Source organism: Oncorhynchus kisutch, linkage group LG6, assembly GCF_002021735.2.
Source record: "Oncorhynchus kisutch isolate 150728-3 linkage group LG6, Okis_V2, whole genome shotgun sequence".
In the NCBI taxonomy this organism is placed as follows: Eukaryota; Metazoa; Chordata; class Actinopteri; order Salmoniformes; family Salmonidae; genus Oncorhynchus; species Oncorhynchus kisutch.
In genome coordinates, this window is record NC_034179.2 from 17903398 (window position 1) to 17919350 (window position 15953).

General features: G+C 44.3%; 1 protein-coding gene across 2 annotated transcripts; it reads right to left on the reverse strand.

The window, feature by feature from the left end:
* Positions 1-5016: 5016 nt before the first annotated feature.
* LOC109892054 (B-cell CLL/lymphoma 7 protein family member A) lies at positions 5017-12918 on the reverse strand. 2 transcript variants are annotated; one of them, XM_020484472.2, is made up of 6 exons: positions 12297-12900; positions 10813-10897; positions 10341-10425; positions 8526-8672; positions 5909-6009; positions 5017-5702 (listed from the first exon to the last, which is right to left on the reverse strand). In XM_020484472.2, the coding sequence occupies exons 1-6, from the start codon at positions 12386-12388 to the stop codon at positions 5628-5630; spliced, it is 585 nt and encodes a 194-aa protein (XP_020340061.1). In that variant the 5' UTR covers positions 12389-12900; the 3' UTR covers positions 5017-5627. The 2 variants fall into 2 exon arrangements, with proteins under 2 accessions (XP_020340061.1, XP_031682185.1); XM_031826325.1 differs by lacking the exon at positions 5017-5702 and having other exon boundaries at positions 5720-6009; positions 12297-12918.
* Between the last annotated feature and the right edge of the window lie 3035 nt (positions 12919-15953).

Below are 15953 nucleotides of genomic sequence, written 5' to 3' on the forward strand. Positions count from 1 at the left end.
AAATGACTTGGAACAGCCTAGTCAAAGTCCAGACCTCAATCCAATTGAGAATCTGTGGTATGACTTAAAGATTGCTGTACACCAGCGGAACCCATCTAACTTGAAGCAGCTGGAGCAGTTTTACCTTGAAGAATGGGCAAAAATCCCAGTGGCTGATGTGCCAAGCTTATAGAGACATAGGCTCAAGAGAGACGCTCAAGTGTTTTAGTACTATATCTCTTGACACAATGATGAAAATAATCATGGCCTCTAAACCTTCAAGCTGCATACTGGACCCTATTCCAACTAAACTACTGAAAGCGCTGCTTCCTGTGCTTGGCCCTCCTATGTTGAACATAATAAATGGTTCTCTATCCACCGGATGTGTACCAAACTCACTAACAGTGGCAGTAATAAAGCCTCTCTTGAAAAAGCCAAACCTTGACCCAGAAAATATAAAAAACTAATCGGCCTATATCGAATCTTCCATTCCTCTCAAAAATGTTAGAAAAGACTGTTGCGCAGCAACTCACTGCCTTCCTGAAGACAAACAATGTATACGAAATGCTGAAGCATTTTATACTAAATGCTTTAGTCTGGTTTTAGACCCCATCATAGCACTGAGACTGCATTTGTGAAGGTGGTAAATGACCTTTTAATGGCATCAGACCGAGGCTCTGCATCTGTCCTCGTGCTCCTAGACCTTAGTCCTGCTTTTGATACCATCGATCACCACATTCTTTTGGAGAGATTGGAAACCCAAATTGGTCTACACGGACAAGTTCTGGCCTGGTTTAGATCTTATCTGTCGGAAAGATATCAGTTTGTCTCTGTGAATGGTTTGTCCTCTGACAAATTAACTGTAAATTTCGGTGTTCCTCAAGGTTCCGTTTTAGGACCACTATTGTTTTCACTATATATTTTACCTCTTGGGGATGTTATTCGAAAACATAATGTTAACTTTCACTGCTATGCGGATGACACACAGCTGTACATTTCAATGAAACATGGTGAAGCCCCAACATTGCCCTCGCTAGAAGCATGTGTTTCAGACATAAGGAAGTGGATGGCTGCAAACGTTCTACTTTTAAACTCGGACAAAACAGAGATGCTTGTTCTAGGTCCCAAGAAACAAAGAGATCTTCTGTTGAATCTGACAATTAATCTTAATGGTTGTACAGTCGTCTCAAATAAAACTGTGAAGGACCTCAGCGTTACTCTGGACCCTGATCTCTCTTTTGAAGAACATATCAAGACCATTTCAAGGACAGTTTTTTTCCATCTACGTAACATTGCAAAAATCAGAAACTTTCTGTCCAAAAATTATGCAGAAAAATTCATCCATGCTTTTGTCACTTCTAGGTTAGACTACTGCAATGCTCTACTTTCCGGCTACCCGGATAAAGCACTAAATAAACTTCAGTTAGTGCTAAATACGGCTGCTAGAATCCTGACTAGAACCAAAAAAAATTATCATATTACTCCAGTGCTAGCCTCCCTACACTGGCTTCCTGTCAAGGCAAGGGCTGATTTCAAGGTTTTACTGCTAACCTACAAAGCATTACATGGGCTTGCTCCTACCTATCTCTCTTATTTGGTCCTGCCGTACATACCTACACGTACGCTACGGTCACAAGACGCAGGCCTCCTAATTGTCCCTAGAATTTCTAAGCACAGCTGGAGGCAGGACTTTCTCCTATAGAGCTCCATTTTTATGGAACAGTCTGCCTACCCATGTAAGAGACGCAAACTCGGTCTCAACCTTTAAGTCTTTACTGAAGACTCATCTCTTCAGTGGGTCATATGATTGTGTGTAGTCTGGCCCAGGAGTGGGAAGGTGAACGGAAAGGCTCTGGAGCAACGAACCGCCCTTGCTGTCTCTGCCTGGCCGGTTCCCCTCTTTCCACTGGGATTCTCTGCCTCTAACCCTATTACAGGGGCTGAGTCACTGGCTTACTGGGGCTCTTTCATACCGTCCCTGGGAGGGGTGCGTCACTTGAGTGGGTTGAGTCACTGATGTGATCTTCCTGTCTGGGTTGCCCCCGAATCACAGCCTACCTCGCCAAACGGGTGATTAAACAAGCGCATGTGCACAAAAAGCACTGTCGTTGCACCAATGTGTACCCAACCATAAACATCATCGTCCTTCTTAAAATCAATACACAAGTATATATTTTTAAACCTGCATATTTAGTTAATATTGCCTGCTAACATGAATTTATTTTAACTATGGAAATTGTGTCACTTCTCTTGCGTTCCATGCAAGCAGTCATGGTATATGCAGCAGTTTGGGCCACCTGGCTCGTTGCGAACTGTGTGAAGACCATTTATTCCTAACAAATACAGTAATTAATTTGCCAGAATTGTACATAATTATGACATAACATTAAAGGTTGTACAATGTAACAGCAATATTTAGACTTAGGGATGCCACCCGTTAGATAAAATATGGAATGGTTCTGTATTTCACTGAAAGAATAAACGTTTTGTTTTCAAAATGATAGTTTCCGGATTTGACCATATTAATGACGTACGGCTTGTATTTCTGTGTGTCATTATGTTATAATTAAGTCTAGGATTTGATATTTGATAGAGCAGTCTGACTGAGCGGTGGTAGGCAGCAGCAGGCTCGTAAGCATTCATTCAAACAGCACTTCCGTGCGTTTTGCCAGCATTGAGCGGTTTATGACTTCAAGCCTATCAACTCCCAAGATTAGGCTGGTGTAACCGATGTGAAATGGCTAGCTAGTTAGCTAATAGTGTTTCAATCGGTGACGTCACTCGCTCTGAGACATTGAAGTAGTTCTCCTTGCTCTGCAAGGGCCGCGGCTTTTGTGGAGCGATGGGTAACGATGCTTCGAGGGTGGCTGTTGTCGATGTGTTCCTGGTTCGAGTCCAGGTAGGGGCGAGGAGAGGGACGGAAGCTATACTGTTACACTGGCAATATTAAAGTGCCTATAAAAACATCAATAGTCAAAGGTATAGAGAGACATAGTCCTATAATAACTACAACCTAAAACTTCTTACCTGGGAATATTGAAGACTCATGTTAAAAGGAACCACCAGCTTTCATATGTTCTCATGTTCTGAGCAAGGAACTTAAACGTTAGCTTTTTTACATGGCACACTTTTACTTCCTTCTCCAACACTTTGTTTTTGTATTATTTAAAACACATTGAACGTTTCATTATTTATTTGAGGCTAAATTGATTTTATTGATGTATTACACTGCTCCAAAAAATAAAGGGAACACTTAAACAACACAATGTAACTCCAAGTCAATCACACTTCTGTGATATCAAACTGTCCACTTAGAAAGCAACACTGATTGACAATACATTTCACATGCTGTTGTGCAAATGGAATAGACAACAGGTGGAAATGTTAGGCAATTAGCAAGACACCTCCAATAAAGGAATGGTTCTGCAGGTGATAACCACAGACCACTTCTCAGTTCCTATGCTTCCTGGCTGATGTTTTGGTCACTTTTGAATGCTGGCGGTGCTTTCACTCTAGTGGTAGCACGAGACGGCGTCTACAACCCACACAAGTGGCTCAGGTAGTGCAGCTCATCCAGGATAGCACATCAATGCGAGCTGTGGCTAGAAGGTTTGCTGTGTCTGTCAGCGTAGTGTCCAGAGCATGGAGGCACTACCAGGAGACAGGCCAGTACATCAGGAGACGTGGAGGAGGCCGTAGGAGGGCAACAACCCAGCAGCAGGACCGCTACCTCCGCCTTTGTGCAAGGAGGTGCAGGAGGAGCACTGCCAGAGCCCTGCAAAATGACCTCCAGCAGGCCACAAATGTGCATGTGTCTGCTCAAACGGTCAGAAACAGACTCCATGAGGGTGGTATGAGGGCCCGATGTCCACAGGTGGGGGTTGTGCTTACAGCCCAACACCGTGCAGGACGTTTGGCATTTGCCAGAGAACACCAAGAGTGGCAAATTCGCCACTGGCGCCCTGTGCTCTTCACAGATGAGAAGCAGGTTCACACTGAGCACATGTGACAGTCTGGAGACGCCGTGGAGAACGTTCTGCTGCCTGCAACATCCTCCAGCATGACCGGTTTGGCGGTGGGTCAGTCATGGTGTGGGGTGGCATTTCTTTGGGGGGGCTGCACAGTCCTCCATGTGCTCGCCAGAGGTAGCCTGACTGCCATTAGGTACCGAGGTGAGATCCTCAGACCCCTTGTGAGACCATATGCTGGTGCGGTTGGCCCTGGGTTCCTCCTAATGCAAGACAATGCTAGACCTCATGTGGCTGGAGTGTGTCAGAAGTTCCTGCAAGAGGAAGGCATTGATGCTATGGACTGGCCCGCCCGTTCCCCAGACCTGAATCCAATTGAGCACATCTGTGACATCAAGTCTCGCTCCATCCACCAACGCCACGCTGCACCACAGACTTTCCAGGAGTTGGCGCATGCTTTAGTCCAGGTCTGGGAGGAGATCCCTCAGGATACCATCCGCCACCTCATCAGGAGCATGCCCAGGCGTTGTAGGGAGTTCATACAGGCACATGGAGGCCACACACACTACTGAGCCTCATTTTGACTTGTTTTAAGGACATTACATCAAAGTTGGATCAGCCTGTAGTGTGTTTTTCCACTTTAATTTTGAGTGTGACTCCAAATCCAGACCTCCATGGGTTGATCAATTTGATTTCCATTGATAATTTTTGTGTGATTTTGTTGTCAACACATTCAACTATGTAAAGAAAAAAGTATTTAATAAGTATATTTCATTCATTCAGATCTAGGATGTGTTATTTTAGTGTTCCCTTTATTTTTTTGAGCAGTGTATATTAAGTTCAAATAAGTGTTCATTCAGTATTGTTGTAGTTGTCATTATTACAGAGAAATAAATACATTTGAAAAAATGTAATCGTCTGATTAATCGGTATCGGCTTTTTTTGGTCCTCTAATAATCGGTATTGGCGTTGAAAAATCATAATCTGTCAACCTCTAATACAAACCCCCCAAAAATCCATTTTAATTCCAGGTTATGAGGCAACAAAATAGGAAAAATGCCAAGGGGGTGAATACTTTCAGAAGCCATTTTGTTAAAAAAATCCACAAATCCACACCCAGTACAGCAGCAGTAAAACCATGGTGTGTTGTTTGTGTGACATATCTTAGCAGTGCATTGACCCTCCTGAGCTAAAAAAACAACCCCAAAACTAAACGTAACAACTGGAAACTGACCTAAACAAACACTGTATCAACCAGAGGTGAGTTAGGGGGAGGTTTGACGTGGCTCTTGGGTTAGAAGATGCCCTTAAGGCATCAGCATGCTTCAGTTCGGCTGGTGCTTAGCCGAACTTGGCTAGCCAAACCGAACGAGTGTGCTTGCATACTCCCTTAAAAGACCTTTGCTTAAAAAAATGAGAAAAAGCGTCAATAGCAGTTTGTCCATTTTGAGACGCCGTAGTGTTTTTCTCTTCTGGGCTGAGCTGAGCACACTGCGCAACCCCTGGTCATGGAGGGGATAACAGGCTGGATCACAGAGCTACTCTTGGCATTAGTGAGTGTGGAAGAAGAGAAGAGGGGCTCAGTGAAGGGAGGTAAAGTCCTTTCTACCTCTGCTCAGAGGAGTGTTAGGGGCTACGTGGGGGAGGAAGAGGATAGAGAGAAGAAAGGATGCAGTGTGACTATTTCTCCTCGTAGTCCTGAGATGGAGACTCCTGCTTGTTCTTCTTACTGCGAGGAGCCTCTTCCTCCGGATCCTGCCAGCCAACAGACGAACATACAAACACAACCATATCTGAGGAAATCAATTTGTCCATTTATTCAATAAAAAATGTGGATGGGATAAAAAGAGATTAAGGAGGCTTTGATTTTTAAGGAGGCCCTCATGCCACTTTGTGGAGGAAGAGTACAATATAGAGTACCAGACTGGCCAGGGTATATGGTGGAATATAGAGTAGAGTACCAGAGTGGCTTTGCGGCTGTCTGAGGTGTCCTTTTCTCCCGAGGAAGTCTGGCTGCTGTCTCTCTTGTCCCTCTGTCCTCTCTCTGATGGGTTGCTCTTCACTGCACCAAACGCACAATAACACACCATATTAAATACCTATTAAACCAGTCACTGTCAGATCTTCAACTGTTGAATGACTGTCTGTAAATCTGCATTGCTTGCTGTTTGGGGTTTTAGGTTGGGTTTCTGTATAGCACTTTGTGACATCTTCTGGTGTAAGGGCTTTAGAAATACATTTGATTTGTATATTTGAATATCAATTAGTATTGGTATTTTGGTAAGATCCCCATTAGCTGTTGCTACTGATCCCCAAAAGCAGCAGCTACTCTTCCCGGGGTCCACAAAGAACATTAAAACATGACATAATAGAGAACATTAATAGACAACAGCTCAAGAACTGAACTACATTAAAAAAAGCCACATGTAGCCTACATTTCAATACATACACACAAACTCTCGGTCAAATAGGTTTGCTGTTCACTTGAGCAATATGGAGATGGAATGGAGTTCCATGCAATAATGGCTCTATATGATATTGTACATTTTTTGAGTTTGTTCTGGATTTGTAAAAAGACCCCTGGTGGCATGTCTGGTGGGGTAAGTGTGTGTGTCAGAGCTGTGTGTAAGCTATGCAAACAATTTGGGATTTTCAACACATACATTTTTCTTATAAAAATAAGTGATGCTGTCAGTCTCTCCTCAACTCTTAGCCAAGAGAGACTGTCATGCATAGTATTTACATCAGCCCTCTGATTACAATGAAGAGCAAGACATGCCACTCTGTTCTGGGCCAGCTGAAGCTGCAGCTTAACTAGGTCTTTCCTTGCAGCACTCGACCACACAACTGGACAATAATCAAGATAAGATAAAACTAGAGCCTGCAGGACTTGCTTTGTGGAGTGTGGTGTCAAAAAAAGGAAAGCATCTCTTTATTACGGACAGACCTCTCCCCATCTTTACAACCATTGAATCTATATGTTTTGACCATGACAGTTTACAATCTAAGGTAACACCAAGTATTTTAGTCTTCTCAACTTGTTCAACTACCACACCATTCATTACCAGATTCTGAGGTCTAGAACGTAGGGAATGATTTGTACCAAATACAATGCTCTTAGTTTTAGATGTTCAAGACTGGCCACCAATTCCAAAACAGACTGTAACTCTTTCTTAAGAGTTTCAGTGACTTCATTAGCTGTGGTTGCTGATGTGTATATGGTTTAATCAACCGCATACGTGGACACACATGCTTTGTTCAATGCCAGTGGCAGGTCATTGGTAAAAATAGAAAAGAGTAGAGGGCCCAGAGAGCTGCCCTGCGGTACACCACAATTTGCATGTTTGACGTTATAGAAGCTTCCATTATTTTAGTTATATTAGATAGATATCTCTGAATCCACGATATGGCAGAGGTTGAAAATCCATAACACATGCGTTTTTTCAACAACAAGTTATGGTCAATAATATCAAAGGCTGCACTGACATCTAACAGTACAGCTCCCACAAACTTATTATTATCAATTTCTTTCAAACAATCATTAGTCATTTGTGTCAGTGCAGTGCATATTGAGTGCCCTTCTCTATAAGCATGGTGAAAGTCTGTTGTTAAATTGTTTACAGAGAAATAGCATTGTATTTGGTCAAACACAATTTTTTCCCAAAGGTTTGCTAAGAGCTGGCAGCAAGCTTATGTTTCTGCTGTTAGAACCAGTAAAGGCCGCTACCAAAGGCCCAGATAAATCATGCATTATTTCTGTAACAAGACCTACTGTTGAGTATTCATGTTTACACTTATTTGCTACTTGTAAACAACTCAAGTCAAGGGCAACTGTAACAGATTAATGCTCCTGTGTGGTGATATGGAGTAATTACTTGTGCTCAGATAAAAAGGCATGTCTGGGAGAGAGTAATAAATATAGGCATACTTGAAAGAGAGGGGTAGAGAGAGAGGGGGGTAGAGAAAGAGAGAGCTATAGAGAGATAGAGGGGGTAGAGAGAGAAAAAGAGAGGGGGAGAGAGAGAAAAAGAGAGGGCGTAGAGAGAGAGAAAGAGGGGGTAGAGAGAGAGAGAAAGAGTGATGGGGTAGAGAGAGAGAGAAAGAGTGATGGGGTAGAGAGAGAAAAGGAGAGGGGGAGAGAGAGACAAAAAGAGCGAGAGAGAGGGAGAAAGAGAAAAAGAGTGAAAGAGAGTACCAGGCTGAGAGAGGTCTCTTGTTAGCAGGGGTGCAGATGGAGGGCTGGCAGTTGAAGCCTCGAGGGTCTGGTCACAGCTGCACTCCCTCTCTCTCTCAGCGGGATAGAAAAGATAACCCTTTCTCCTTCTCTCTCTCTCTCTCTCTCTCTCTCCCACAGTCTCCCAGCGTGATGAGCCTCTGAGTACAGCCCTGTGACCTCAGGCCTAATGACTGGAGCTCTCCAGCTAACCAAGCAGGAATTGAAGAAACACTAAACCCTACCACAGGGTTCACGCATCCAGTTCTATTAAAAGTGTATGGATAGGCCACTACAGGAGGGGATTTCAGGCTGGGAATTTGAGTGTGATTCCCCATGTTGGTGGTAGTGGTAGTGTGTCTCACCCCTCTTGCAGTCAGGGCTCTGGTCGCTATTGGCCTCACTGTTGTCGCCATGGAATACGGTGGTGGGTTCGGGGGCTGGGCTAGTGCTGGTTTCCTGTTTCCTGACAGGGGAGGATTCAGCGATAGAACTCTGGTTACTGTTGTCGTCTGAGAAAAAGAAGGGGAGAGGGAAGAAGACAGAAGGTTTTTACATTTGTTTAACCTTTAACTCCATTATGGGTCCACAGGCATACACACTGACCCACACACTGGACGTTAACCTCTCTGGGATATGTGGGATGGTAGCGTCCCACCTCACCAACAGCCAGTGAAAGTGTGCCAAATTCAAAACAACAAAAATCTCAGAATTAAAATTCCTCAAGCATACAAGTATTTTACACCAAATTCTCATTAATCCAGCCACAGTGTCTGATTTCAAAAAGGCTTTTCAGCGAAAGCACCACAAACGATTATGTTAGGTCACCACCAAGTCACAGAAAAACACAGCCCTTTTTCCAGCCAAAGATAGGAGTCACAAAAACCACAAATAGACATAAAATTAATCACAAACCTTTGATGATCTTCATCAGATGACACTCATGGGACTTCATGTTACACAATACATGTATGTTATGTTTGCTAAAGTGCATATTTATATAACAAAATCTCATTTTACATTGGCGCGTTACTTTCAGTAGTTCTAAAACATGCAGTGATTGTGCAGAAAGCCACATCAATTTACAGAAATACTCATCATAAATGTTGATTAAAATACAAGTGTTATATATGGAATTAGAGATAAACATCTCCTTAATGCAACCGCTGTGTCAGATCTCAAAAAAACTTTACGGAAAAGCAAACCATGCAATAATCTGAGTACAGCGTTTAGACAACAACGCAGCCAAAAATATATCTGCCATATTGTGTAGTCAACAGAAGTCAGAAATAGCATTATAAATATTCACTTACCTTTGATGGTCTTCATCAGAATGCACTCCCAGGAATCCCAGTTCCACAATAAATGTTTGATTTGTTCGATAAAGTTCATCATTTATGTCCAAATAGCTTCTTTTGTTAGGGCGTTTGGTAAACAAATCCAAACAAGCGTTCAGGTTCAGCCGAACGTCGAACGAAAAGTTCAAAAAGTTATATCACAGGTCGTAGAAACATGTCAAACTAAGTATAGAATCAATCTTCAGGATGTTTTTATCAAAAATCTTCAATAATGTTCCAACTGGAGAATTCCATTGTCTGTAGAAAAGCAATGGAATGAGAGCTAACTCTCTCGTGACCGCGCCTCACGAGCCTGTGGCACTCTGCCAGACACCTGGCTCAATCCCCTCTCATTCGCCCCCACTTAACAGTAGAAGCCTCAAACAAAGTTCTAAAGACTGTTGACATCTAGTGGAAGCCTTTCGGAAGTGCAATATGACCCCATTGACACTGTATATTGGAATGGCAAAGAGTTGAAAAACTACAAACATCAGATTTCCCACTTCCTGGTAAAAAAAATTCAGGTTTTCGCCTGCCATATGAGTTATGTTATACTCACAGACATCATTCAAACAGTTTTAGAAACTTCAGAGTGTTTTCTATCAAATGCTACTAATAATATGCATACATTAGCATCTGGGACAGAGTAGCAGGCAGTTTACTCTGGGCACCTTATTCATCCAAGCTATTCAATACTGCCCCTCTGTCACCAAGAAGTTAAGCGTCCTACAGAGTTCAAAGCTGCGGAGCCGTGTTATTTACTTTGAGATATGGCGGCCACTAGATAACAGCCAATTAAATATGTAATAATGGACCGTTTGTCAGAGTTTGAGATTTACCCACCATTCATGTCCATCATCCCAGGAGAAGAGCTGTTCTCTGGTGTGGTCAATTCTGACCCATACTTCTCATCCTTCCCCTTCTTCTTCTGCAAGACAACAAACAGGGGTAGAAATACTCTTTACATACAACACAATGACGTGACATGAGTTTGAGATGGTGAGAGAATTCTATAAAAGAACTAGACACTGAACTTGAATGAGTCTGTGGTGTGTGTGGTGGGCTGTGGTGTGTGGTGTGTGTGGTGGGCTGTGGTGGTGTGTGTGGTGGGCTGTGGTGTGGTGGTGTGTGTGGTGGTGTGTGTGGTGGGCTGTGGTGTGGTGGGCTGTGGTGTGGTGGTGTGTGTGGTGGGCTGTGGTGTGGTGGTGTGTGTGTTGGGCTGTGGTGTGGTGGTGTGTGTGGTGGGCTGTGGTGTGGTGGTGTGTGTGGTGGGCTGTGGTGTGGTGGTGTGTGTGGTGGGCTGTGTATTATGTACTTCATCTGCTGTTTTGGGCTCAGTCACTGGAACCCACTTGAAGATCCTCAGGGATGTGTCTCCAACTGTCACCCATTTCTTCTCCCTGGTAGAGAGAGACGCACGCGCACACACAATTACTTAAATGGTTCAATTCGATTCACATTCAATGTTCCTTTAGTGATAACAGCTCTCTCAGGGCATCCCACAAAACACAATACAGACTAAGTTCAGTCGGAAATAAACAACAACATGGAAACAGTCCCAGACTTTTGTTATAGAATAACATAGTTCCTATCACTCCTGGTTTAAACCCGAGTAGCGCAGCAGTCTAAGGCACTTCATCTCAGTGCTAGAGGCGTCACTACAGACCCCGGTTCAATTCCAGGCTGTATCACAACCGGCCGTGATTGGGAGTCCCATAGGGCGGCGCACAATTGGCCCAGCGTCGTCCGGGTTTGTCCCGGAGTAAGCAGTCATTGTAAATATGAATTTGTTAACTGACTTGCCTAGTTAAATAAAAGGTTAAAAAAATAGGACTTTTTGCATTATAATAATAAAATAGTATTACATTTTTGCAATAGCAAACGTGATCCAATACAAATGTGGGCCTATTACAATTGAAAATCTAAATAGTTTTTTATTCAAGGAGTACAAGTAAACATATCCATATGAAAACAAACTGAAGTAAGCTATTAGATTTAGTTTACATTCTTTCCATCTCGAAAGTTTCCTAACTGTAATTTGCAAATGACCTTAAAAAATGTCCTATCTTTTCAATTATTTTGCAGAATTACTCTATTTCATGGAGACATGGGTGCAGAATCTCAATTTTAATTCATAAAACGAATCAAACGAATCCACTGGTGAAAATAAATGTTGCTTTGATATAAAGTTCATAAACATAATTTTGAAATAAAATGTAAAAAATTCCAGTGTTATTTCTAAGATTTTAAAAACAAAGATTTCTATTTGTAAAACCCTGAGACTGACTGCTTGTTCAGCAATCCAGTATTCCTACACCCTCCCTCTCCCAGACCCCACCGCGCAATCTCTGTTCGACCTAAAGGGCGACCCAAAGCGCTTAATTTAAAACTCCAGACGGTCTAAAAACTACTCCGGCTCTAGAGCGCACTTGTCATAGTCCTGAAGTGTGTTAATAAATGATTTGCGTCGAGCCAGTGTTCTGTCGGCTCTCTCCCTCTGCCACTACAGCAGCTAGGAGAAAGGAATGGCTTCATGTGACTGCAACGAAATGTCTTCTGGGTTTAACCCACATTAAACCTTGGTGGGAAATTCTCTAGAATAATAGGGATCTCGGTTTGTAGGCTACTCGATATACGTAGCCACGCACACCACGAGTGCGCCCTGAGCACATGAGTAGAGATACTGTCCTAAATCCCATATTTCAACCGCATGCTCATTCGTTCTATTTCCCTCTCAAAACAGGCAAGGCTTTATCTCATGTTTGGTAACGAATGGTGTTTTTTTCCCCTCTGTCTTACCATTTCCGTACTTTCTCAATCGCGGCCATAACCCGCTTGATGTCATCTTTCGCCCTGCTTCGAGTCTCGGCTCGTACCGACCTGCCCGACATTGCCGCGGTTGGAAGGATTGGAAATATTTTAAAGCTCACCGGCAGTTCTGACACAATGCAAACACACCGTACAGAGCGCACAGAGGAGCCAGCGCGCTTGCGCCAAGTGGAGAGGAGCGAGTAGGGCCCGCTGCAGAGATGCGCCTTGTTTCCCCGCAGTAATACAGACAGCAGAACAAAGCCACACAAACTCAACTATGGAAAACTTTGCCTGAAGGGTCTGAAATAATATTTTAGGTAAAACAAAGGGTAATTATTTTTTTGCACGATAGTACTCGTGGCAAAAGTGACAATATTTATATTATTACGCAGGACTCTTCGCGACAGCAGCCAGCATTATCTGCGCCCATTAAACAGCCTACATTTACGTTTATATTAGGCTACTTCTAAACAAAATAAAATGTTGGGTTTCTCTTATGCTTACAATTATGTTTTGAGTCTTGCTTTAACAGTTGCTAAGATTAGATTTGTTTGTGGTCTTTAATAAATAACTATTTTGGATGCAGCAGTTGTACGCTAGAATGCTAATGCTCATTGATATAGGCTGTAGCAAACGCTAGCTAAAGTTTTTTTAAAATTATTATACAGTGCATTCGGAAACGTATTCAAACCCCTTGACTATTTCCATACATTGTTACATTACAGCCTTATTCTAAAATGGATAAAACAATGTATCAATCTACACAGATACCCCATAATGACAGCAAAAACAGGTTTTTAGAAATTTGTGGAAGTTCTTTTTTTATTTTTATAACCTTAGTTACATAAGTATTAAGACCCTTTGCTATGAGAATTAAAATTGAGCTCAGGTGCATCCTGTTTCCATTGATCATCCTTGAGATGTTTCTACAACTTGATTGACATCCACCTGTGGTAAATTCAATTGATTGGACATGATTTGGAAAGGCACACACACACCTGTCTATATAAGGCCCTACAGTTGACAGTGCATGTCAGAGCAAAAACCAAGCCATGGGGTTGAAGGAATTGTCTGTAGAGCTCCAAGATAGGATTGTGTTGAGGCACAGATCCGGGGAAGGGTACCCAAAACTTTCTGTAGCATTAAAGGTCCAAGAAAACAGTGGTCTCCATCATTCTTAAATGGAAGAAGTTTGGAACCACCGAGACTCTTCCTCTAGAGCTGGCCTCCTGGCCAAACTGAGCAATCAGGGGAGAAGGGCATAGGTCAGGGAAGTGACCAAGAACCCAATGGTCACTCTGATAGAGCTCCAGAGTTCCTCTGTGGAGATGGGAGAACCTTCCAGAAAGACAACCATCTCTGCAACACTCCACCAATCAGGCCTTTATGGTAGAGTGGCCAGCCGAATGCCACTCCTCGGTAAAAGGCACATGACAAGCCCACTTGGAGTTTGCCAAAAGGCATATAAAGAACTCTCAGACCATGAGAAACATCATTCTCTGGTCTGATGAAACCAAGATTGAACTCTTTGGCCTAAATGCTAAGCGTCACGTCTGGAGGAAAGCTGGCACAATCCCTACGGTGAAGCATGGTGGTGGCAGCATCATGCTGTGGGTAAATTTTTCAGCGGCAGGGACATGGAGACTAGTCAGGATAGAAGGAAAGATGGACGGAGCAAAGTACAGAGAGATCCTAGATGAAAACCTGCTCCAGAGCGCTCACAACCACAGACTGGGCCAATGGTTCACCTTCCAACAGGACAACGACCCTAAGCACACAGCCAAGACGATGCAGGAGTGGTTTTGGGACAAGTCTCTAAATGTCCTTGAGTGGCCTAGCCAAAGCCCAGACTTGAACTCGATTGAACATCTCTGGAAAGACCTGAAAATAGCTGTGCAGTGACGAAGAATGAGAGAAACTCCCCAAATACAGGTGTGCCAAGCTTGTAGCGTCATACCAAAGAAGACGAGGCTGTAATCATTGCCAAAGGTGCTTCAACAAAGTACTGAGTAAAGGGTCTGAATGCTCATGTAAATGTGATATTTCAGTTTATTTTTAATAAATTAGAAAAACAATATGTGTGTAGATTGATGATGGAAAAATCTATTTAATCAATTTTAGATTAGATTATTATAGTATAAAGTTTGTGTGGTTCGTTTCGAGAGCCTGCCTCAGCAATAGAACACCAAGTAGGTCTCTGTAACGCCCGGGGTGTAGTGGAGGAAGAAGTCAGGCGCAGGAAGCAGAGAGTTCAGGGTAGCGTTACTTTTAATGCACCACAACGGTAAAACGACACCAACCCAAACAAATGCCTCAAACACAGGGAACTTAAACAGTCCAGCAAAATACAAACACACGGACAACCGTGACCTACAGCCGTGTACACACGTACACTGAAATAATCCCGCACAACCAGCAGGCGGGCCGGCTGGTAAATAAAGCCCAACCAATTAGCCTAAACTAAACACAGGTGCAACTAATAAACAGAAAAGGGGGAAAAGGGATCAGTGGCAGCTAGTAGGCCAGTGACGACAACCGCCGACAGTACCCCCACCCCCTGACGCGCGCCGACACCGGCCTCGGGCGAGGCACAGGGCGATCCGGCTGGAGGCGATGGAACTCCCTCAACAGTGACAGGTTCAAGATGTCCCCCACCGGTACCCAGCACCTCTCCTCCTCCCCTCCCAGTCCGTGAGGCATTGCAGGCCCCTCACCCAGCATCTCGAGTCCAGAATGGCCCGTATTGTGTACGCTGGGGACCCCTCGATGTCCAGACAGGGCGGATGGACCTCCGGAACCTCACCGTCCTGCAGGGGACCAGCTACCACCGGCCTGAGGAGAGACACATGAATCGAGGGGTTAATGCGATAATAGGAAGAGAGTTGTAATCTATAATACACCTCGTTTATCCTCCTCAGGACTTTGAAGGGCCCCACACACTGCGGCCCCAGCTTCCGGCAGGGCAAGCGGAGGGGTAGGTTTCGGGTCAAGAGCAAGACCCTGTCCCCCGGTACAAACACGGGGGCCTCACTGCGGTGGTGGTCAGCACTCCTCTTCTGCCGTCCACTGGCTTGTTTGAGGGATTCCTGGACGGCCCTCCAGGTCTCCTTGGAGCGCTGCACCCACTCCTCCACCGCAGGAGACTTGGTCTGACTCGGATGCCAAGGTGCCAAGACTGGCTGGTAGCCCAACACACACTGAAACGGTGATAGGTTCGTCGAGGAGTGACGGAGTGAGTTTTGGGCCAACTCTGCCCATGGGACGTACCTAGAGCACTCCCTGGGCCTGGCTGGCAATACGACCGCAGAAACCTACCCACCTCCTGGTTCACTCTCTCCACCTGCCCATTACTCTCGGGGTGATAACTGGAGGTCAGGCTGACCGAGACCCCCAGACGCTCCATGAACGCCCTCCATACCCGGGACGTGAACTGGGGACCCCGATCAGAGACAATGTCCTCCGGCACCCTGTAGTGCCGGAAGACGTGGGTAAATAACGCCTCTGCAGTCTGTAGGGCTGTAGGGAGACCGGGCAACGGCAGGACATAGAAAACCGATCCACAACCACCAAAACCGTAGTGTTCCCCTGAGACAGGGGAAGATCAGTCAGGAAATCCACTGATAAGTGAGACCATGGCCGTTGTGG

Bases quoted from the DNA above. Each gene is read 5' to 3' on its own strand.
- LOC109892054 (XM_031826325.1), bottom strand. From the start codon at position 12,388: ATGTCGGGCAGGTCGGTACGAGCCGAGACTCGAAGCAGGGCGAAAGAT. The intron at 8,673-10,340 runs GTGGGTAAATCT...TCTTTTTCTCAG, and splicing joins TGGGATGATGGACATGAATG to ACGACAACAGTAACCAGAGT. The intron at 6,010-8,525 runs GTGAGACACACT...CGTTTGGTGCAG, and splicing joins GAGCCCTGACTGCAAGAGGG to TGAAGAGCAACCCATCAGAG.